General features: G+C 46.4%; 1 protein-coding gene across 7 annotated transcripts in view; it reads left to right on the top strand.

Annotated features, from left to right (window-relative positions):
* LOC147114602 (receptor-type tyrosine-protein phosphatase mu) overlaps positions 1 to 22,812 on the top strand; it is a 1,110,132-nt gene that overhangs the window by 755,841 nt on the left and 331,479 nt on the right. For 4 of the 7 annotated variants that reach the window (XM_085992391.1, XM_085992390.1, XM_085992389.1 and 1 more), the window contains exons 13-15: positions 4,753 to 4,789; positions 7,700 to 7,774; positions 16,231 to 16,366. In XM_085992391.1, the coding sequence (XP_085848517.1) occupies positions 4,753 to 4,789; positions 7,700 to 7,774; positions 16,231 to 16,366 (248 nt within the window). The remainder of the gene's footprint in view (positions 1 to 4,752; positions 4,790 to 7,699; positions 7,775 to 16,230; positions 16,367 to 22,812) is intronic. The other 3 variants (XM_085992394.1, XM_085992393.1, XM_085992392.1) reach the window with 1 other exon arrangement.

The following is a 22,812-nucleotide window of genomic DNA, read 5'->3' as shown; positions in this document are numbered from 1 at the left end:
AGCAGGCTCGAGGAGCCGATTGGCCTACTCCTGCTCCTACTTCTTATGTTCTTATGTTCTTATGTTGAATGCTGAGCTGTAGTCTATGAACAGCATTCTGATGTAGGTCTCCTTACCATCTAAGTGATTCAGAGCCGAGTGTAGAGCAGTTGTGATTGCATCCTCCGTTGATCTGTTTGCACGATAGGCAAACTGGTGTTGGTCAAGAGAGGCAGGAACACTGGCTTTGATGTGAGCCAGGACCAGTCTCTCGAAACACTTCATTATGATGGGTGTGAGTGCGACAGGTCGATTGTCGTTCAGGCATGTCACAGCCGTTTGTTTTGGCACAGGAATAATGGTAGCGGTCTTGAAGCATGTAGGGACTACTGCCTGGGCCAATGACAGATGATCTTTATTGCAAAATTACTGAGTAATCTAGGAGTTGTTATTTTTTTAATTTCAGCTTGGCTCAATTGGCGGCATTCTTTGGGTCGGAAGGTTGTAGGCATGAGCCCTACACCAGGACTTGCGCATGCTATCTAAAGACACTGCTTTGTCAAAGGTCTGACCTTTGCATAAGTTGTCCTATCTGTCTGTTTGGCATGATGTTAAAGATCGCATAGCACTGGAATAATAACCACTGCATTTTAAATGTGATCTGTGAAGCACTTTGACATTTCAAAACGATATACAACTGTATTAATGTTAATTACAGGAAACTTTGGTTTATCCGGAGGTTGTATGTCCAGAAACCTTGATCTAACAGCAGAAATCAGCAGCCGTTTTGGTTAGGTTTGTTTTCTTCTCCTAGCATTTTTTTTAACAGTCAGGCTCTGGAAAGCGTCTCTGTAGCTTAGCAACAGCTTCAGAGATGCTTCCAAGGTACGGGCCGAGTGTTCACAAGCTGTTGCTAAGCAACAGTGTTTGTTGTCAGATACGGAGATGAAAACCCCCGTATCCTTCAACATTAGCGCTGGTCTATCCGGAAGTTTTGATAGATCTGTAGCAGCTCGGTCCCGTCGGTGCCGGATATCGCGAAGTTTCCTGTATTAGTATTAATGCTTGGCAAGACTGTCAACTGGAATTGTCCCATTTCTGGTGCTTCTAAGCATACTTCCTTCCCCATCTCTCTCAACCATAACAAGGTCCCTTTCATTCTCACCATCTGCTCTACCAGCCTCTGCATTCCCCAGATCATCTACCTCCATATCCAACATCTGCAACTTGATCCAATCACCAAATATATCATCCCTCCTCTTCTCGCTCTGCTTTCCTGAGGGACCCTGTTTCACTCTCCCCTGGTTCACAACTTCCAGCTGCCATTCCCTGGCACCTTCAAATACAACTGCAAAAGGTACAACACCCGTCCTCGCACCTCCTCCTACACCATTGCCCAAAGCCCCAAATACTCCTTCCTTTGCTAGGTTCCTTCAATTTAGTATACTGTATTCACTACTCGCAGTGTACTCTGCTCTCCATTGTGGAGAGAAGATGTAAATTCAGTAGTTACTTTGCTGAGCACTTCTCTTCTGTCCACTAGCGCGCCCCTTGACCTCCCTGTGGCTTGACGCTTTAACTCCCACTTTGACCTTTCTGTCTTTAGCCTCATACTCTTCCCATGAAGCTCAACGCAAGCTTCAGGATCAAATATCTTTCTGCTGGACACCCTGCAGCCTACTGATCTGAGCATTGACCAGTAACTACAAACCTGAGCTATATCTATTTATTTTTACAGCAGAAGTTTCTGGTGATGTGATGTGGAGTGGGTCTGGGGCAGAGGGGAAATGGCTTGCAGTTTGAGGAGGATATCTTCTATTAGCACACCCTCCTGGTAGGAGAGGGCTGCACTTTCATCGTTTGCTTGTTTCGGAGCTGGCAAACCTACTGTACGTTGTCAGCATTTTCTGTTTTTGTTTCAAACTTGACCCATAGGCTAGCTTCTGTGATTTCCATTTCTCCCAATTTCCCACCTTGGGCAGGTCTCCCATTGCCCTGGATATTCACATGCTCTTCGCTTCATTTCTTTAATGCTTCTCTCCATTCCTTGACTGAGACGAGCTGTTACATTATCTAACAACAATTCCACTGACATTTCTTTTTTGTGTTTGCTTCTTTCTTTCCCTCCCCTCTTCCCTCTGCCCTGACCTTTTTCGGGTTCTTTTAATATGCATGTTCACCTCTTAGGGCTCAGACACCATATTGACTTGTCTTATTTTCTCCACAGATGCTAACTGACCTGTTGTGTGTTTCCTGATTTTTTGTTTTTTGTTTTGTATCATTTCTCCTCTGATCCCCATAGCTGTCATAATCCAAATACATAAACCACTCCGATTCTCAGAATGCGAGTTTGTGAACTGGACATGTGAGGAATTGTGGCCATCAGATATCTTTCATTGCATTAAAAAGTACTTGGCTGTGCACTTGAAGTGCTGTAACCTACAGGGCTACGGACCAAGAGTTGGAAAGTGGGATTAGGCTGGATAGCACTTTGTCGGCCGGCACAGACACGATGGGCCGAATGGCCTCCTTCTGTGCTGTAAATTTCAATGATTCTTTGATTCTAACCTCTTCCTTAGCTAGAACTTTATCTATTTCCGCAGCAAGAGTCCTTAAATAAAATGTACTGTTACTTCATTGCTAGCAGAAGCTATGTTTGTTGTCTTAAACAAAGTTCTGTTTGTTCACTTGAGTAGTAACAAATTCAGTCTTCTGGTTATAATCATTTTATTCTTTAACCAGCATAAAAAACAATTTACAAGCGGAGTACAGTCACAGATAGAGTGTGCAAACCTCGGCATAGGTTCTTCTGTGCTACCGAACAAAGGAAAAAGCTGACATTTATACACAGTTTTCTTATCAAACTGGAGCAGGCATTGCCTAATATGGTCGTCTCTGGTTACTGCATAGTCCAGAGACACAAGTCTACATCAACAACACACAGAAAAACATCGTGGCCTTGCTCTCTCTCCCCCTCTCTCTAATGATACGACCCACATTTTGTTCCCTATATATCGAATGAACTAAACATGAACACCTTTCAGAAGCTGAATTAACCGCGGTCCATATGCCAACAATGTTACCCTTTCTTTGCTAAGTCCATCACAAACTTCGCCCACACTAGAGCTACTGAATAACAATTAATACTTATTAGCGTCGGAGACTAGTCCTCATTATTGACATTTTTATCAAAGCGCAGGATTCCTATATAAAACAAAACTCGTGTTAAAAGATATATAATTGAATGCTATATGGAATAAGATAAATTCTGAACTGCAGGGACCATGTGTTGTTCATAAACATTGTGGAGTAGTTTTCCTTTATGTAGAAGGCAAGGTTACAGAAGAATTTTGGGGGGCAAAATTGGGTTGTGCCCCCTTTGGGGTTCTAACTTCGCTACTTTTAGCGCCCCGAAAAAGTTAGTGCCCCAGCGCCCAAAATTCCCTGGTAGCACCCTAAGAGGGAGGCAGGGCGCTACTGGAAGCCACGTCGTGCCACGGTACGGCAGGCTTTCTGCCCCTTATTAAAGGGGAGGGGCCTTGCGCAGCGCAACCCGGGGCTCAGCTGGGCCACCAGGGATCGGAGTGCCGGCAAAAGTGCCCGGCACCCAAGAGGCGTGCCGGGCTCACGGAGCGCAGCCGGCACCCTGCGGAGGGGCTTCACAGGAGGCCGCGGACAACAACGGAGGCAGGTGCTGGTAGGCGGCGAGCAACAAAAATGGCTGCCCGGCACCTCCCCTTTAATTTCCTTCATCGCCGGAGGCACAGCTCCGCGGGGCGCTAACGGTTACCGTCGCCGCTAATCTCCTGCTGAATTTCGCGGGAGGCGTCAGCGACACCGCACCCGGGCGCTAGTTGCTTTGCGGCCCGTTAGGGCGCTAATGAGAGGCACAAATCAACCAAATTTTTCCCCCTTGTAGTTTTGTTTCATTTACCATTAGGAATGATGTGCAGGGAGAAACTGCAACATCTTTCATCTATAGATAAAGTGGTTTGGGTAGAGCTCATGATAGAGCAGATTGTACATGTGATTTGGAAGTAACGAGTGCAGTGGGTTGAATGATCTTTTCTAGTTCCTTGTATTCTTATGTTCTTACGTGCTTCCTTCGTAATCAATTCTGAACATTGTTATATCCTTCGACCCAAAACATCATTACATATGTCTGTGGAAATACTTCAAAAGGACAATTGACACTTACATTGTGACTTCACTTTAAATAAAGGAGATGTTATGAAATATAGTCAAGCAGATCATATTCATCTTTATGGCTGTTCCCTGAATCCTTTTCAGATTCCTGTACAAATCGCAAGTAGAGTTTGCCTCTGATGAACCATACCTATTTATGGCAGTCTGGAAGTGTTTTTGCCATTCAAAGTAATGGCTTCCTTTTTACATTACCAAACTCTAAAGCAACATTGATTTTTTTTTAATTGTCAGATATGTTGTTGAGGCTTTCCCTCTGCAGCACTCAAGGTCAATGAGTTGCTGAAGTGAAGGCTGTTCGCTGCCTTTGCCAATTAATTGTATTTGTTGTGCAGATAAATGTTAACTGAAGTATTTATCTAAAATGCCAAGTACATTTCATTCCAATCGCCAAGAACTGCCGGGATACATGCTGAATTTGCTAAGAGCTGTTGCTAATATGTGACCAACCACGTCGCTGTTCCTCCAAGTCGATCTTATCGATGGATTTTAAATAGAATTGGTGATGAGGTTATGTTTGCTTTAGCTGAAGCACCAGAAATGACAATTTTTCCTCTTAATTTCACACAGGAAACCAAAATTGACTGCGTCAGGGTGGCCACAAAAGGTATGTCTTCATTCTCCTCTTTCTTGTACCACAGACCTCTGCCATAACATTCATCTATTTCTGATTAAAAAGGTATTTAAAATACGTACCAGCATGTATATTCAAGACAGCCAGAATTTTGACGCAAATATTTGCTTTTGTCATGAATACTTTATTATTGTAATACTTTAATGTGGCTCTTACATTCTTTGATAGTTCTTTGTAACCCGATTAGTCAGAATTCGCATCTTCTTTTTGGTTTCATCCACTTGTTTAGGCAACTCAGTTTTGTTTATAATGATTAATGTTGCGCTACACTTCAAAATATTGTATCTGTAGATATTAATCCTTTTTAACTTATCTTTGCCTGAAAATGATTCTAATAATTAATTCTGCGGCAATTGCTCCTTGTTTAACAGCACTCTGCTCTACATAAATCAATTTTTTTTTTACATGCATCCGACTATAATTGTGTACTGATAGCCCGATAAATGCTCTGACATTTTTTCTGAATTTGTTATTTTCATGGTTCACTTAGGTATCCATTTAATGTGATTTAATTAACCCTCAAAGGGCCACTTTTAAGTTGAAAGGAATCGCCTTCTGAATCCTGAAATGGTTTGCGATAGGAGCAGGAAACTTGGGTGTTGAAACACGACTCTCAGTTCCGACCTTTCATCATCTGTCTTGTGTTTATGAATGATATTTGTTGGCCCGTCTGTAAGTTTAGTGGGTACAAGCACTGGCTAGTGGGATACTGAGAGAAGCAAACCAGCCAAGTCCCAGGTTTTTATCCCAGCACTGCTCTGAGTTACACGGACCTCAGCGGTGGCAACAGTTAAGTAGCTGCAGTTGGTCTCAACCAGTGCCTGCATTCACTTTTTCAATCTAAGGACTGTGTGGACATTAGGGCTTAGCTGTGATCTCCTCTATGGTTAAATAACATGAAGACACTCATAGAAACATAGAAGATAGGAGCAGGAGTAGGCCATTCGGCCCCTCGAGCCTGCTCCACCATTCAATGAGATCATGGCTGATCATCCAAATTCAGTACCCTGTCCCTACCTTCTCCCCATAGCCCTTGATCCCTTTAGCCTTAAGAAATATATCCAACTCCTTCTTGAATATATTTAATGAATTGGCCTCTACTGCCTTCTGTGGTAGAGAATTCCACAGGTCCGCTCTGGGGGTGAATTTCCGCAGGGGGGGAGGTTCTCCCTCTAAGCCTTAACTTCAATGGAAGAGCCACGGAAACCCAGAGACACAGTTCTTCTGGCGAGCGGGAGAAACCCTAGCGGATATTGAATCCCTGTCCAGGGCTACGTGTGAAAATAATCATTTGGGTAAGGTACTGGTAGCCTGTTGGCATTCGGGAAACCATACTCCTGCAAGGGTTAGCACATTCTAGAGCGGACAGGAGAATAGGGCAAAACCAAAAATTTCTGATTTATTTTTGCGGGGTTCCAAATAGGGCCAGTGATTCGATGGACAACCTTTGATTGCATCATACAAAATGAAGGTGGTCATTTTAACATTGTGTGAATAACGTTAAGAGCGAGTGGCTTGATGGAACAATGCCTTTAATCTGGAATGACTACTCTAACCATGATATATTAAAAAATGTCAACAAGTTTGCACACTGTCATTTCAAATTTGCCAATCCTTGCATAATGCCATCAAATCTGCCAGGTCAATTAACAATCCTAATTCGTGCTGTATTGGTGCATGAAATGCAAAACATCCATTGCAAATTGCCAAACTTTTTTCTCAAAGTAGAATTAACTCGGATGGAAAAATAAATCACTCTCAAGGCATTTGGTTTCTAGTACAGTGCTGTTTGAAGCAAAACAAAAGAAATGATAATTATAGCTATGGAGACCATTTGCACAACAGCATGATTTAAAACTTGAGGTGATGAGGCAGCAGCACAGTAGTATAAAATGATTATGCATCTCAGGGCTCATCGATCAATCCATCAGCAACATAATTAGGAAGAGTCTTGTCACTACACTAGGCCACTAGGCTGCTGTTCACTACAATAAACTCACCTCTTGAGCTGCCAGTCACAGACTAAGATTAGCAGCAGCTGGGGAAAAAGCCAATGACTTGGACCACCCGTCCAGCCAGTAGAAAAGGATCTATTTTGAGGAGCTAGCTTACAGGAAGCAACGAGGGGCAACATTAGAAGATAATTAAAATAAGAAAATATAGACCAGAATTACAGTAGCGTTGGCTTAGTAACATGCTGTATTTAATAGAGTAACAGGATATGGAGTGATGGCCATGTAACAAGTTCCCAATCTCAGCTGGGTTGTTGTGCGGAAGTCCTGAGCAGGGAGGAAGACCATTTAATACAAGGAGGGGATAGAGGGAAAAATTGGACAAAAACTTGTTAACCTCGGCCAAGTTCTGAGCAAGATGAGGGAGGCGAAGCATTATCCATGTTGAAGGGGGGAGAGAAATTGGAGGTCTGGTTAATATGAACCACTCTTGCTTGGTTTCTAGCTGAACTGCAGAGGCGAGCAGCCTGTGCTCTCAGGCGAGGATTGGCATCTAGAGGGGGAAAATATCTGAATAAAAATGAGAAAAGGTTAGGGCCACATTTTTTGCACAGTACCTACATTAAGGTAAGTTTTGAAGTAAATTGAACAATTATTTCTTCTGCCTTGAATGTCTTCAGGAAGAGATGCAGTTCTTTTAAGGGTTAATAAATTGATGCAAAAGTTTACATTATTTTGTATCCAAAAGAAACGGGTTATCAGCAGAATAAGTTGCACATATAGCATTGTCTGTAATGCTCATTTTCTTAGCTAGATGTATAGTAACATATGTATAGAGGAGTACGGTCGCTAAGTAATTCTTGTTGCTAGTCTAGCTTCAGTCTGGCTTTTTTCTCATGCATGCTGACCTGGAAATCTTCCTTTGCCTTAGCTGCGATAATTGTGACTCAGCTTACAACACCATACATTCGCATCGCTCCTGCTGCAGGCGACAACCAACTAACAGGTCAGACGTTCAAGTACAGACCAGTCATCGTGCCATTCCTTTTGCCTCTTCTTCACTCACACTCTCCCTCTTCAGTTTGAGGGGTGTTTTTTTCCTCTGTTACCATCCACACAGCAAGCTCATTTTATTCTCACTCTTGACATTCAGTCATACCTGTTGTGCCTACTCTTGGAAGTTTGCAACTAACCCATGCACTTAGGATATCTCTCCACTGCATGCTTGCATGTTGCATTTTGTCTGTGAATGGTTCATTGGGCCTATTGTGCGTATATGTATGGCTATCCTGACCTTACACAAAATCTTGACTGGACAGAGAAATACTGTCTTTGCTTGTGTATATATATTTTTTTAATTGCTAAATTGGCCTACAGGACAGTCGACACTATTTGAATACTTTGGGCGCAGTTAGGTCTAGGATTTTGGAAATGAGAATTTATTCAGATTTCCATGATTATGATATTGTATTGATGGAGTTAAACCAGAGGGACAGTTGGTGCAGGAATGATGTTCTGCCTCTAGATGCACAGGAGTATATATAATTCTATGGGTACTGGTAAGCCTCACCAAGTGACCATTTTCCATTTTTGGGTCTTCACAGAGAGAGTCAGCAGACTATTCAACTGTGGAAGTACCACAACCAAGCCCAAACCTTCTGCCAGTGAACGTCCACAGATGCACACCTTCCAGTAGGAATCTACTGAGATTGCTCAAAAGATTTCTGGCTGATTTTTCATCTGCCTAGCCCAGGAGCAATGTGAGCAATTGCAGTGCCTCCCAGATGATAACAGCTAATCTCAGTTCACCCTGGTGGTTGAGCCTTGCTGGGGTGGTAGAAAGTATGACTTTGTACCACCCCAGGTAGGGCATTTACCAGATAAGTTAACAGAGAGCTTGAGGATTGTAAACGTGATATTTATCAAATATGCTGATGGCATCTAATGGTAGAATGTATGAATTTCACTGGCCTTTATTTGGACAATTTAGAAAGTGTCAGCCTTGGCTCAGTGGGTAGCACTCTTACCTCTGAGTCCGAAGGTTGTGGGTTCAAGTCCCACTCCAGAGACTTGAGCACAAAAATCTAGGTTAACCCTCCAGTGCAGTGCTGAAGGAGTGCTGCACTGTCTGAGGTGTTGTTTTTTGGATGAGGCATTAAACCCACGTGGACGTGAAAAATCCTGTGGCATTATTTTCAAAGAAAAGCAGGGGAGTTCTCACGGGTGTTCTGGCCAGTATTTATCCCTAACCAACATCACTAAAAACAGTTTATCTGGTCATTATCACAATGCAATTTGTGGGAGCTTGCTGTGGACAAATTGGCTGCTGCGTTTCCTACATTACAACAGTGACTACACTTCAAAAGTATGTACTTCATTTGGGACATCCTAAGCTCATGAAAGTATCTCATTGGAAGGTCAAACAGATTAACAGCTCTTAGAAACAATATGCTTTATGATAGCGTCTTTTTGTGTTCACAATGTTTGCCAAATTTCACATGGAATATTTTTTTGGAGAAGAAGTCTACCTTGTTTTAAGAATGGACTGTCCTGCAGGCCTTTAATCTGTTGGTACTTTACCCAAATGAGGTTAGGAGAATCATGAAAAATAAAAATAAAACAGTTATTTTGACTAGCTAGCATGGACTTTCTCCTCTTTCCAGGTCATTTGTGATTAAGTTAAGGTCAAGGTAGAAGGTATATTTATGTACGTTGTGTAAATCCTTCAGTACTCCAAGGACTGAGTACGATTGGGAACGATTGTGCCAGAATGGAGATTGGTGGCGGCAAGGTACTAAACAATAATGGCCGCGTGATAACTTTTGGGTGAACTTATATGATTCAGACAATAGCAAAATTCTGCGGATGCTGGAAATCTGAAATAACAACAGAAATTGCTGGAAACACTCAGCAGGCCTGGCAGCATCCGTGAAAAGAGAAACAGAGTCAAAGTTTCAGGTCGAAACCCTTCATCAGAACTAGAAAAAGCTGGGGATGTAACAGATATTAAGCAGGTGCAGAGACGGGGGGTGGGAGGGGAGGAGAGGAATATATGATTCATAGTTGCCAATACACAAATACGGGCAAGTAGGGAATGCAGAACTACCAAAACCAATGTGTGAGTGAGGCCTAAATAAAACAAAACCAGAAATTATTCTTCGAATATGTAAAATACAATTTATGTTTGCTTTCTTTTAAGGACGCGACTGCTACCAACAAAGTTGAAGTAGTTGCACATGCGCAGTCTAAGTGGTCTTTTTTTTTGGTTGTTCGCTTCGCGACTCAGGGAGCTGGCTCTGGGAATAAAGGCCGGGGAGGGAGCGGGCTCTGGGGAATAAAGGCCGGGGAGGGAGCGAGCTCTGGGAATAAAGGCCGGGGAGGGAGTGAGTTCTGGGAATAAAGGCCGGGGAGGGAGCGGGCTCTGGGAATAAAGGCCGGGGAGGGAGTGAGCTCTGGGAATAAAGGCCGGGGAGGGAGTGAGTTCTGGGAATAAAGGCCAGGGAGGGAGCGGGCTCTGGGAATAAAGGCCGGGGAGGGAGTGAGTTCTGGGAATAAAGGCCAGGGAGGGAGCGGGCTCTGGGAATAAAGGCCGGGGAGGGAGTGAGTTCTGGGAATAAAGGCCGGGGAGGGAGTGAGTTCTGGGAATAAAGGCCAGGGAGGGAGCGGGCTCTGGGAATAAAGGCCGGGGAGGGAGTGAGTTCTGGAAATAAAGGCCGGGGAGGGAGCGGGCTCTGGGAATAAAGGCCGGGGAGGGAGTGAGTTCTGGGAATAAAGGCCGGGGAGGGAGCGGGCTCTGGGAATAAAGGCCGGGGAGGGAGTGAGTTCTGGGAATAAAGGCCGGGGAGGGAGCGAGCTCTGGGAATAAAGGCCGGGGAGGGAGCGAGCTCTGGGAATAAAGGCCGGGGAGGGAGTGAGTTCTGGGAATAAAGGCCGGGGAGGGAGCGGGCTCTGGGAATAAAGGCCGGGGAGGGAGAGGGCTCTGGGAATAAAGGCCAGGGAGAGAGCGGGCTCTGGGGAATAAAGGCCGGGGAGGGAGCGGGCTCTGGGGAATAAAGACCGGGGAGGGAGCGGGCTCTGGGAATAAAGGCCGGGGAGGGAGCGAGCTCTGGGGAATAAAGGCCGGGGAGGGAGCGGGCTCTGGGAATAAAGGCCGGAGAGGGAGAGGGCTCTGGGGAATAAAGGCCGGGGAGGGAGCGAGCTCTGGGGAATAAAGGCCAGGGAGGGAGCGGGCTCTGGGGAATAAAGGCCGGGGAGGGAGCGGGCTCTGGGGAATAAAGGCCGGGGAGGGAGCGAGCTCTGGGGAATAAAGGCCGGGGAGGGAGCGGGCTCTGTAAATAAAGGCCGGGGAGGGAGCGGGCTCTGGGAATAAAGGCTGGGGAGGGAGCGGGCTCTGGGAATAAAGGCCGGAGAGGGAGCGGGCTCTGGGGAATAAAGGGAGGGAGGGAGCGGGCTCTGGGGAGTAAAGGGAGGGAGGGAGCAGGCTCTGGGGAGTAAAGGGAGGGAGGGAGCGGGCTCTGGGGAGTAAAGTCCGGGGAGGGAGCGGGCTCTGGGGAATAAAGGGAGGGAGGGAGCGGGCTCTGGGGAGTAAAGGGAGGGAGGGAGCGGGCTCTGGGGAGTAAAGGCCGGGGAGGGAGCGGGCTCTGGGGAGTAAAGGGAGGGAGGGAGCGGGCTCTGGGGAGTAAAGTCCGGGGAGGGAGCGGATCCTGGGGAGTAAAGGGAGGGAGGGAGCAGGCTCTGGGGAGTAAAGGCCGGGGAGGGAGCGGGCTCTGGGGAGTAAAGGGAGGGAGGGAGCGGGCTCTGGGGAGTAAAGTCCGGGGAGGGAGCGGGCTCTGGGGAGTAAAGGCCGGGGAGGGAGCGGGCTCTGGGGAGTAAAGGCCGGGGAGGGAACGAGCTCTGGGGAGTAAAGGCTGGGGAGGGAGCGGGCTCTGGGGAGTAAAGGGAGGGAGGGAGCAGGCTCTGGGGAGTAAAGGGAGGGAGGGAGCAGGCTCTGGGGAGTAAAGGGAGGGAGGGAGCGGGCTCTGGGGAGTAAAGGGAGGAAGGGAGCGGGCTCTGGGGAGTAAAGGGAGGGAGGGAGCGGGCTCTGGGGAGTAAAGGGAGGGAGGGAGTGGGCTCTGGGGAGTAAAGGGAGGGAGGGAGCTGGCTCTGGGGAGTAAAGGCCGGGGAGGGATCGGGCTCTGGGGAGTAAAGGCCGGGGAGGGAGCGGGCTCTGGGGAGTAAAGGCCGGGGAGGGAGCGAGCTCTGGGGAGTAAAGGGAGGGAGGGAGCGGGCTCTGGGGAGTAAAGTCCGGGGAGGGAGCGGGCTCTGGGGAGTAAAGGCCGGGGAGGGAGCGGGCTCTGGGGAGTAAAGGCCGGGGAGGGAGCGAGCTCTGGGGAGTAAAGGCCGGGGAGGGAGCGGGCTCTGGGGAGTAAAGGGAGGGAGGGAGCAGGCTCTGGGGAGTAAAGGGAGGGAGGGAGCGGGCTCTGGGGAGTAAAGGCCGGGGAGGGAGCGGGCTCCGGGGAGTAAAGGCCGGGGAGGGAGCGGGCTCTGGGGAGTAAAGGGAGGGAGGGAGTGGGCTCTGGGGAGTAAAGGCCGGGGAGGGAGCGGGCTCTGGGGAGTAAAGGCCGGGGAGGGAGCGAGCTCTGGGGAGTAAAGGGAGGGAGGGAGCGGGCTCTGGGGAGTAAAGTCCGGGGAGGGAGCGGGCTCTGGGGAGTAAAGGCCGGGGAGGGAGCGGGCTCTGGGGAGTAAAGGCCGGGGAGGGAGCGAGCTCTGGGGAGTAAAGGCCGGGGAGGGAGCGGGCTCTGGGGAGTAAAGGGAGGGAGGGAGCAGGCTCTGGGGAGTAAAGGGAGGGAGGGAGCGGGCTCTGGGGAGTAAAGGCCGGGGAGGGAGCGGGCTCCGGGGAGTAAAGGCCGGGGAGGGAGCGGGCTCTGGGGAGTAAAGGGAGGGAGGGAGTGGGCTCTGGGGAGTAAAGGCCGGGGAGGGAGCGGGCTCTGTGGGGTAAAGGGAGGGAGGGAGTGGGCTCTGGGAATAAAGGCCGGGGAGGGAGTGTGCTCGGGGAATAAAGGCCGGGGAGGGAGCGAGCTCTGGGAATAAAGGCCGGGAAGGGAGCGGGCTCTGGGAATAAAGGCCGGGGAGGGAGCGGGCTCTGGGGAGTAAAGGGAGGGAGGGAGTGGGCTCTGGGAATAAAGGCCGGGGAGGGAGTAGGCTCGGGGAATAAAGGCCGGGGAGGGAGCGAGCTCTGGGAATAAAGGCCGGGGAGGGAGCGAGCTCTGGGAATAAAGGCCGGGGAGGGAGCGGGCTCTGGGGAATAAAGGCCGGGGAGGGAGCGGGCTCGGGGGAATAAAGGCCGGGGAGGGAGCGGGCTCTGAGGAGTAAAGGCCGGGGAGGGAGCGAGCTCTGGGGAATAAAGGCCGGGGAGGTAGCAGGCTCTGGGGAATAAAGGCCGGGGAGGGAGCGGGCTCTGGGAATAAAGGCCGGGGAGGGAGTGGGCTCGGGGGAGTAAAGTCCGGGGAGGGAGCGGGCTCTGGGGAGTAAAGGGAGGGAGGGAGCGGGCTCTGGGGAGTAAAGGGAGGGAGGGAGCGGGCTCTGGGGAGTAAAGGCCGGGGAGGGAGCGGGCTCTGAGGAGTAAAGGGAGGGAGGGAGCGGGCTCTGGGGAGTAAAGGCCGGGGAGGGAGCGGGCTCTGGGGAGTAAAGGCCGGGGAGGGAGCGAGCTCTGGGAATTAAGGCCGGGGAGGGAGCGGGCTCGGGGGAGTAAAGGCCGGGGATGGAGCGAGCGCGATTAAAAAAAACCAGAAACATCATGCTTCCGGTTCCAGATTAATGTACAGTACGATTCTGCGCAGCTTCCGGTCAGTGGCAGCAGTCTCTCTGTTCTTTTGTTGGAGATATATTAGTCAAACATTTTCTAAGTGATCTTGCCAAAGTGACAGCCCTGAAATGACTGCGTGCAGTAATTCGTGTATGAACCCTCGATTGTTGATATGGCATCACTTTGTCCACTTTTGATGGAAGTGGCAACTCATTTAAATATAAGCTTAATATTGTCTTATGTACAAGGTTTTGGTAACTGTGCTGATTTTTCCCTTCTGTCCCGAGGTGTTGGGCAAAGCCTGAACTGCTTTATATTTTACTCTTGTGCTACTTACTGTCGGGGCACAGTTATAGAGGGTCAGGTTTATCTGCCTCAGAGGAGCCTGATGTAAACTGAAGCAGACTTTCGTACCTTTTGCAACACAAACCAAATACATTTTAATGCTCTCCAATGTCATTTATGATTTATTGCTGCTCTTTTTCTTGTGTTTGTGAGATAAATTTGTCATTTCAGCCATGGTTATCCAAGCTATGATACAGCACAGTAATGTGAAAATATTAAGAGCCTACATATTGTGCACTGCGTAAGAATGTTCTGTGATACTTTATTGGAACAAATGACTGGCAATATTTCTTTGCTTTCTCTAATGTCAGGATAGATTGATAGACAACTTAGTTCACTCCAAGTATACTATTTAAGCAAATTAACTATAAATGGAAAATGCTTTCACTTTTGAAGCTTCCTTATGTTAACTTGAAACCATTGCATAAAGCCAAAATATAGTCTCTTCCTTTTGCTGATTGATATTGCCAGTGCGTAACTAAGCCACGTATTTCAGAAGGCACCAGGTTTGATTCCTGGCCTGATCCTAGCTGATCACAGTTGGCATGGCGATGGTGGGCTACACTTGGCCTCTCCCTGTTCCTCAGCTAAGAAATGGAAAATCAACCTAGACTCCCCCGCCTCATCATTATTCACTGACCCCCCCGCTGGCACGTAGACATTGTGTGGGAACAGGATCACTTTGGTGCTGATGCCCCGGGTCAAATACTTCCAATGCTCGGCATCTAGTCTCACACTTGAACAAGGGTAGCAGACTGAGCTCTACCCCAATTTGGGTACGTGTCTGCAGGAGAGGAAGAGGGAAAGATCCGAGGATTTCTTTTGGCAGTTTACTGAGGGATGAGATATAATGCCAGCAATTGGAAATTCAGGTCAGAATCCAGGACAATCAGTCAGCTTTCTAACAGTGAGATAACTTGAATGGTTGACGTTTTAATATTTGAACTTAAAAAGAAATAAGGTAGACATTACCAAATCTCTAGGTGTTTGGCAAAAGAGCCAGAGGCGACATGAGGGAAAAAAATGTTACGCAGCGAGTTGTTGTGATCTGGAATGCACCGCCTGAAAGGCTGGTGGAAGCAGAATCAATAGTAGCTTTCTAAAGGGAATTGGATAAATACTTGAAGGGAAAACATTACAGGGCTATGTGGAGAAGGAGCAGGGAGAGTGGGACTAATTGGAGAATTCTCACAAAGAGCCGGCACAGGCACAATGGGCTGAATGGCCTCCTTCTGTGTTGTATGATACTATGATGCGGTGGGTGAGGGGTGGATGTGGGGGAGGAGAAACAGATTCAGTGTTACAAAATAAATTCTATGTTCCCTGCATTTCTCATTGTTAACTGATTTAGAGCAGAGAAAGGGTATTTCAACAAATGTTATTTTGACATTCCATCACATTATACGGTAAACAGTACAAATGGTAGTTGATAAAGAAAGCCTCCAAGCGCCAAGGCACTCACTGCTCGATGCTAGTTATCTCATTCAAACAGATATTAAATGTTTCTGCCAGGATTGTGATCATTCAGTGGTTGCCCGGTTTGTGAATAAATTGCTAGGAAGTAGCTGTTTGCGTACGAGATGCAGCCACGATTTGGATTTTCTAAAAGGTGGCAAGTACTCTGCTGTTTATAAAAAAACAATAGAGATGGAATGCATGGCAAATGAGCTTATCTCACTCCTTCAGATACTGGAGCAACAAGTGGAAGAATTATTGCCTTTTAATGAAAAAGTATTTGAGGGTTAAGTCCAATCAGCAGTGGATGGCGGATTTGTTTTTTTTTTTCTCGGGCAAGTGTATTCAGGTATAGAAATGACAGTTAATATGGAGCTGCTGAAGGTTCACTGCTGTTTGTGGGTTGATAACAATTTTATGGAAAAAAAAAGCCTGTGCAAGGGTCAGACTGCATTGTGTATTTTACCACACGGGTTACCATATAGCCCAAAGAAAGAAGTATTAAAACAAAATTATGTTTTTTTTTTGTTTGTGATTCAATGGCCTTGAAATTATGTTTAAGGATCAGCGTGCGAACATTTAATCCATCCATATTAAATTTCTGTGTCTGCTATTTTAATGGGGATACAAACTCATTCAAAATAAATGAGTCGATGCTTCTGTTAAAGTATGGCACAGTCTTTTTTTTAATATGAACACATTAAAGTGATCGCACGTTAATCTTCGTACAGCGTAATTTCAAGGCCAAGATACCTTCTCCTGATGTCTTTGAAGGATGATGTCCAAGAGAGATTTTTTTTTTACAGGTAGGAGTGGAGATAAATGTGGGTGTCATTGTTTCTTTAATCTTTCTCCTGTGTGAATTCACTGCCTTTCAGGTGGCGCCACTCGAAAACCGAGCGCAGAAGAGCCAGAAAAGCAGACGGACCACACCGTGAAAATCGCCGGGGTTATCGCTGGCATTCTTCTGTTCGTCATCATTTTCCTCGGCATTGTTTTGATCATGAAGAAAAGGTAAGTGAGGCAAAAGGAAAGAAATAGTGGTGCGACCATAGCAAGATGAATTCTTTTACTTGAAAATAACTCTGCAGTTCTGAGGGCCGAGGCACCGCAGTATATCCATAGAAATTATTTTGAATTCATTGATAGTATTTTCATTGAATGGGCCCATGTATTCCTCATAGAAAGTATGTATGCATCACCAAGGCCACTGGTTTGCCATTTTCACAGAAAAATGGACAAAATCATGGAATGCGATCCCGAAAATGCTGATAAAACTCATGAGATCCTATGCAATAGGAAAATAATTTGACTTATTGAGACACTGTAAACCAGGGGCAGAATCAATGTAAAATAAATGTTAATGATATACAAACACCTTTTTTGAAAGGGTTTTGCTGTAATCTGTGAAGTTTATTATCTCTGAATAAGTCCATGGGGGTTGAAAACGTGGTCCCAGCGCAGTTCCTCGGGATATGGGCTGACCGCACATGATTTATCCAATGTCAGTTTAATTCAGTATTTCTCTGGTGCTCCCGATGGATAGTGGGCGAGGCCCTGAGACTATCATCTAGATCAGGAGCCCTAATATCAGGCACCCAAGCGCTTCGTGCACCTGCCCACCGCAGTATGAGCAACGTAATGTAATACAGCCTCCATATATACACTTTTTAAATGAGTTGTGATCCACACATGGTTAAAATCGCTGGAGAAAACAGCTTTGTTATACCACCCCATGAAGTGGGATTTTATTGTCAGCCGTTGAGGCCTTTTCTTAATGCCATCACCACAATGCATCTGGTGGCCATGAAGATTCACAGTGTAGAACGCGGGCTCAGTAGTAACATAATTATAACTCAGCACAGACCGGCCAGCGAAGTAGGACATTGCCTGGTTTAGATGGTTCCGTATTAATGGGCTGTGTATTTACCCAATTAGTTCTCGCAAAAGCTAATCTAAAACATTTATAAAGGAGAGAAAGAATGCTGAGACTCCCACTTTAGCTCTCCTTCTTTGAGAATTGACAAAGGATAACGGATGCTATTCTAATTTGAAATGGCGACAGGCTGCAAATATTACCATAGCAGTGCAGCTCATCCGAAACTGGTCTCAATTAACGCGCCTGGGTTTTACAGGAAGTACCTGCGAGTTGTAGAAATAACCATAAAGGCACAGCAATATCTAAAGTATGAATAAAGATGCATGGGGAAGATGTGTGAGGTGAATGTTTTATGAATGGCTGTGCCTGATTGTGTCTTGGACACATTCAGAGATTGGAGTGCTTCTAAAGAAAAAATCCATTCATCGCTCCGGGCAAGTTTCATGTGGCTGTGAAATTAACAAGGCTTTTCAATGCAGTCTATGAAGTACACCACAGATTGTTTCCAAATGTCTTTCAAAGATAACACAATAAACATCACATAACAGACACTGTTACTGAGTGTCGTAACCTTAAGGCACCACCATCTAGTCAAGTCGAAACATATGCATTGCTCTCTTCAGCGATTTAATATATCATTTTCAATCCTTCATAGTTTGCAGGCTAAACGTGAGTGGCGAGCTGTATCGACAAACCGAGAGAGAGGATCCAGATAGTTTGAGCTATAGTGTAGAGCTGTGCATATTATAAAGTATTGAAGAGCTCCCCAGCTCCTCTCTGAGGTAAAACTTGCTGAGGCAACCTAGAAACTGACATATATGAATGTGTCCTCGGTACAGCTTCTGATTTGTCACACCTGACAAAGAAAGATTAATCAAAGGGAAACTTTTAAAAAGGTTCTCAAGTATTTGAGAACCCTTTGGACTAGGTTCTCGTTGCCAAAGCTGAAGACAATTTATTTTGTGTTATTGAGAAAACTGAGCCTAAGCCCCTCTGGTGCATGACACTACCAAGGTTGATAAGAATAGTTATAAAAAAAAGACAAGCAAAACCATGTTGTAGTGATTAGATGACAGAAGCCTGCAGTTTGAGGCCTTGTCTATCTGTAGCAAAGGTTTACTCGGGCTGTATCATTAAGTGCCACTAATATTTATTCTATTCCCTTTTCACGAGACGTATAGTTTACTTGAAGAGGACAGGTGGAGTGAGACTTATCTTACTGAAATACAAGCATGTTATTTTCAAACAGACAGCAGAGAACTAATGGAGATCTGAAAGGTTCGCCACTAAGTACTGCGAACCTGTCCAACCAAAGCACATTTCCTTGCCACTTTCAGCGCACTGGCGTTGCATAAATGGCGCATGAATTTTTGTAAGCCGGAATATCGGGTGGAAGCCACTTCCTCCATTGAAATGCTTCTCATGAGTTCCCCACCCCACCCCCCCACCCCACACTTTTTGACCTAATTTGCATACATCTAAGTGAGGCCCAGTGGCTCTGCAAGCACCAGTTTCTAGGTTTTGCACTCCTAATGCGCTATGTGTAGGGGTTACCAACCCTCCAGGATTGCCCTGGAGTCTCCAGGAATGACAGACTAATCTCCAGGACACCGCTGTGAGCAAACCCCGGGAGAGAAACCATAGGGCCGTTAAAAAAATTGTGTCTTTGGGGGGAAAAAAAATATGTCCTTTGAAGACTTTTGTTTACTGGTTGGAAAAATATTGAACATGGAGGTAAAAAAGGCTGACAGACAAGAATCATCCAATCAGGTAATGAAGACTGTTGGCTTTCCAATTGGTGTAGGAGGGCGGGGCACTGTGAGGATGGACATGTTGGGCGACCAATGGCGAGAGTGTAGGGGCGGGGTCACGTGATGACTCCTCCAGGAATATGTTCAACCAGAAAATGCTGGAAATACTCAGCAGGCCAGGCAGCATCTGCAGAGAGAGAAACAGAGTCAACGTTTCTGGTCGATGACCCTTCGTCAGAACGAAGGGTCATCGACCCAAAACGTTAACTTTGTTTCTCTCTCTACAGATGGTGCCAGACCTGCTGAGTATTTCCAGCATTTTCTGTTTTTATTTCAGATTGCCAGCGTCCGCAGTATTTTGCTTTTGTATATGTTGGCAACCCTAACTGTGGGTAATGTGGACTGAGATTTACGAGGGGCAGCTGCTTCCAAGCTCAGCTGATACAGGTGGAAGTGAGGAGTCCCTGACACAGAAGACCCTGGAGATTTTGAATGCAAATTTCCGCAGCTGGGAAACGCTTTCTGGAGCATTTTCTTTGTGTTGCCATTCTGTCATACAGACACACCCGGACTTGCTTCTGGCAGGGTGGCAGATTTTCAGCCGCCTCTACCTGCAGTGAGGACCAGGTTTGGCCTTCCCTATGGGTGTTCCCTTGTAAAGATGTTATCATGGAGAAGCAGAGGATGGAGCAAAGGAGAGTCGGGCAGCAATTAAGTAGGATGCACCTCACCAGATATTAACCCCCACTCCACCCCATGCAATATATAAGCAGCAAAGATCATATGAAGACTTTACTGAGGAGTTGTGCATAAGAAGAGTGTGTTTCACCAAAGAGGCAATAGGGCAATTCTGGAACCTACTGCATGGCGATCTGCAGCCAGGCTCCTCTGCCTGCACTGCTCTCTCTGTGGGTATAAAGGTGACCACTCTACTGTTGTGACACTGATATGGCTCATTGTAGGTGATCGCCGCAATATCAGCCAGGCAGCATTACGGGCATGCATTTGTCAGGTCACTGATGCTCTTGTCAGGAGAGCTGGCAAATTCCTCCATTTTGACATCACAGCAGGACAGCAGCAAGATAGAGCCATCCAGCTTCATGGGGTTGCTGGCTTTCAAGGACCTTGTTTTGCGAGTTCCCACAGAGCACTAGCTCAATAGGATGGGCTTCCACTCTCAAAAGACCGATTGTGTGTCACACCATGCAGAGTATCCGACTTGTCAACACCCAATATGCTGGAAGTTGTCATGATGCCCTCATCCTTTGAAATTTGGCCCTCCCTGACCTCTTCAGGGAAGAAAATCACAGCAACAGATGGCATCTGGGTGGCCAGCCCTATCCCCTGTCTCCATGGATTATGGCTCTAGTTGGAATAACCCAAACAGCAGCAGAGGTGCGCTACATAAGGCACATGCTTCTACAAGAGTGGCAATCAAGAGGGCCATCGGGACGCGAGGGGTTTTAAAGGGGCGAATGCCCCATCTGGTAGCCTGCCTCTGGCAGGCATTGTGTGCCAAATTCTCCTGCAAGAAAATAGAATTAATGAAGAGAAGGCTAGAGCGTGTATCAAATGACTTGAGAGAGTTGAAGTATGAGATGTCGGCGATTGAGTCAGTTGAGGGGTTTTAGGGTTGTGCATGAAAGTAACCACTGTTAGAAGAGTAGTGGAAATCTGGAACTCTCTCCCCAAAGGGCTGTGGATCCTGGCTCAATTCATTTTTGTTAGGTAAGGGTATCAAGGGATATGGATCAAATGCAAATAGATGGATTTAAGGTACAGATCAGCTATGGTTTGATTAAATGGTGGAACAGGCTCAAGGAGCTGAATGGCCTATCCCTATGTTCCTCTGACCTCCTTTAAGACGCTCCTTAATACCTACCTCTTTTGGTCACCTGCCCTAATTTCTCCTTATGTGGCTCGGTGTCAAATTTTTTGTCTTATAATACTCCTGTGCAGCGCCTTGGGACATTTTACTATGTTAAAGGCGCTATATAAATACAAGTTTTGTTGTTATGGGTTACCATAGTGCAAAAAGCTGAGTTAGAGCCTTCCCCCCTTAACCAGTGTGCATTATGAAGGGTTAGTTGGACGCGTCGCTTCAAGAGCCTCAAGGGTGTGCTGGTATTCAAAGTAAGGAAGAAAAGGAACAGTGTCCAGTGTGTTACTTTGCTTATCCTGGTTGTTGAACTTCTTTCGGCACTGGGAATGAGGAAGTTGGCACTCAGTGCCAGTTCCATGTCCCTCCAGGTGGTACTAGTGATATTCCTAGCTGATTTGCTGGCATGCACACCTAGGAGTCTGTGCTTCCCGACTTACCCACTTAGCCCTCCTGGAGGAAAGGTTAACAGTTCCGTGTCCTTTGCCTGCTTGGTGTCACACCCTGCTGTCTTGTCTGGCTGTTTGGTGCAGATGATCCTGCTATAGACACAATTTTTGAAAAGTTTAGTGAAAAGATTGATGCGACATTTAGTGAAGTTATCCATTAGTCAAGTGAGTGTGACAGACATTACATTGTCGTCTGATGCTGAAGTGTGCAAGTAAATTGTCTTCTTAAAGGCTACACTCCAGTTCCCATGCACTCTACCTAATTACACTTGCCTCACGTGGGATTCACGCCCAGAACTACTCCAATGTGTATGCAAATAATAAATTAATTAATTAAATATGGCTTTGGAAACCCTTGGGTAAGTACCCCTCTGGGTCACCAGCAAACGCAAATCTTTATTTCGTTGGCGTAATAACGGCATAGCTCACCGTGTGGAAATTGGTGGCTGCTATCTATTATATGTGTGTACGATTGTTGTGTTGCAATGATATGAATTATGGAGTCACTGGAGTGCAAATATTGGCCGCCGTGAAGTTCCACTCGTTAGCGAGCTCAATCAATCTCCCCGACCCAACACCCCACACAGTCAGAGATTTTCAGTTTTTCTTTTACAGGTACAGGAAACTTTTTTTTATCCGGCACCGACGGGACCGACGTGGTGCCGGTTCATCAAAAATTCCGGATAACCGAAAGCTATAGTAAAAGATACGGAGCTGAGAGCTCCGTATAAAGCAACAAACCCTGTTGCTTAACTTCAGAACAATGGCCACAAGTTCCAAGCGTCTCTGTAGCTTAGCAACAGCTGCAGCCACACCCTTGCACAGCAACAGATAGAGGAAGGCAAGTAATAAAACTTACCTTAACCTACTCCTGAATTTTGCCGGTTAACCGAGATTTCCGGTTATTTAGGTGCCGGTAAATTGAAAGTTTCCTGTAATACATTTTTTTTTAAGTCATAGTGAAGCGGTATATTCCCAGCTTTTATTATACTCATGGAAAGACTTAAAAAATATGTCCTAGGAATGGTTGCTAGAATTTTCTGAAGTCATTTTTCAGTTTGGTTTCCATGATATTTTAAGCTGTCTAATTCTGATATGGTTCCTGAATAATCATTGAGGTGATCCATCTTTTTATTCATTAACATTGAGCATCAACCTGACTACAATCACAGCAATAAGAATTGAGTTGATGATGGACTGGCGCCACAGAGCGGTAGGGCACAGGTTAAACCTCGGTGATTTTCCACCTAACAAGTGCCCATGTTATCAGTCGATGACACCAAAAGGAGCACAGACCCTTCCCTCTCAATAGCTAGCTCCAGGGCTGTACTGCCGGGGGTGTTGGGGAAGATTCCCAATTTGTAGTCTTAGCTAGGGAATGGGAGGTAAATGTAATGGTGGGTGATACAATAAAGGATTGAGATTACCCCCGAAATAATGATTGCAAGAGATTGAACATAAAACAGAATCCAGGTGTGTGTTTCGCAGACTCTATACCACAG

Source organism: Somniosus microcephalus, chromosome 7 (genome assembly GCF_052327205.1).
Source record: "Somniosus microcephalus isolate GS21.2 chromosome 7, FLI_Smic_1.0, whole genome shotgun sequence".
Classification (NCBI taxonomy): Eukaryota; Metazoa; Chordata; class Chondrichthyes; order Squaliformes; family Somniosidae; genus Somniosus; species Somniosus microcephalus.
This window is presented reverse-complemented; position numbering and strand designations above follow the sequence as displayed.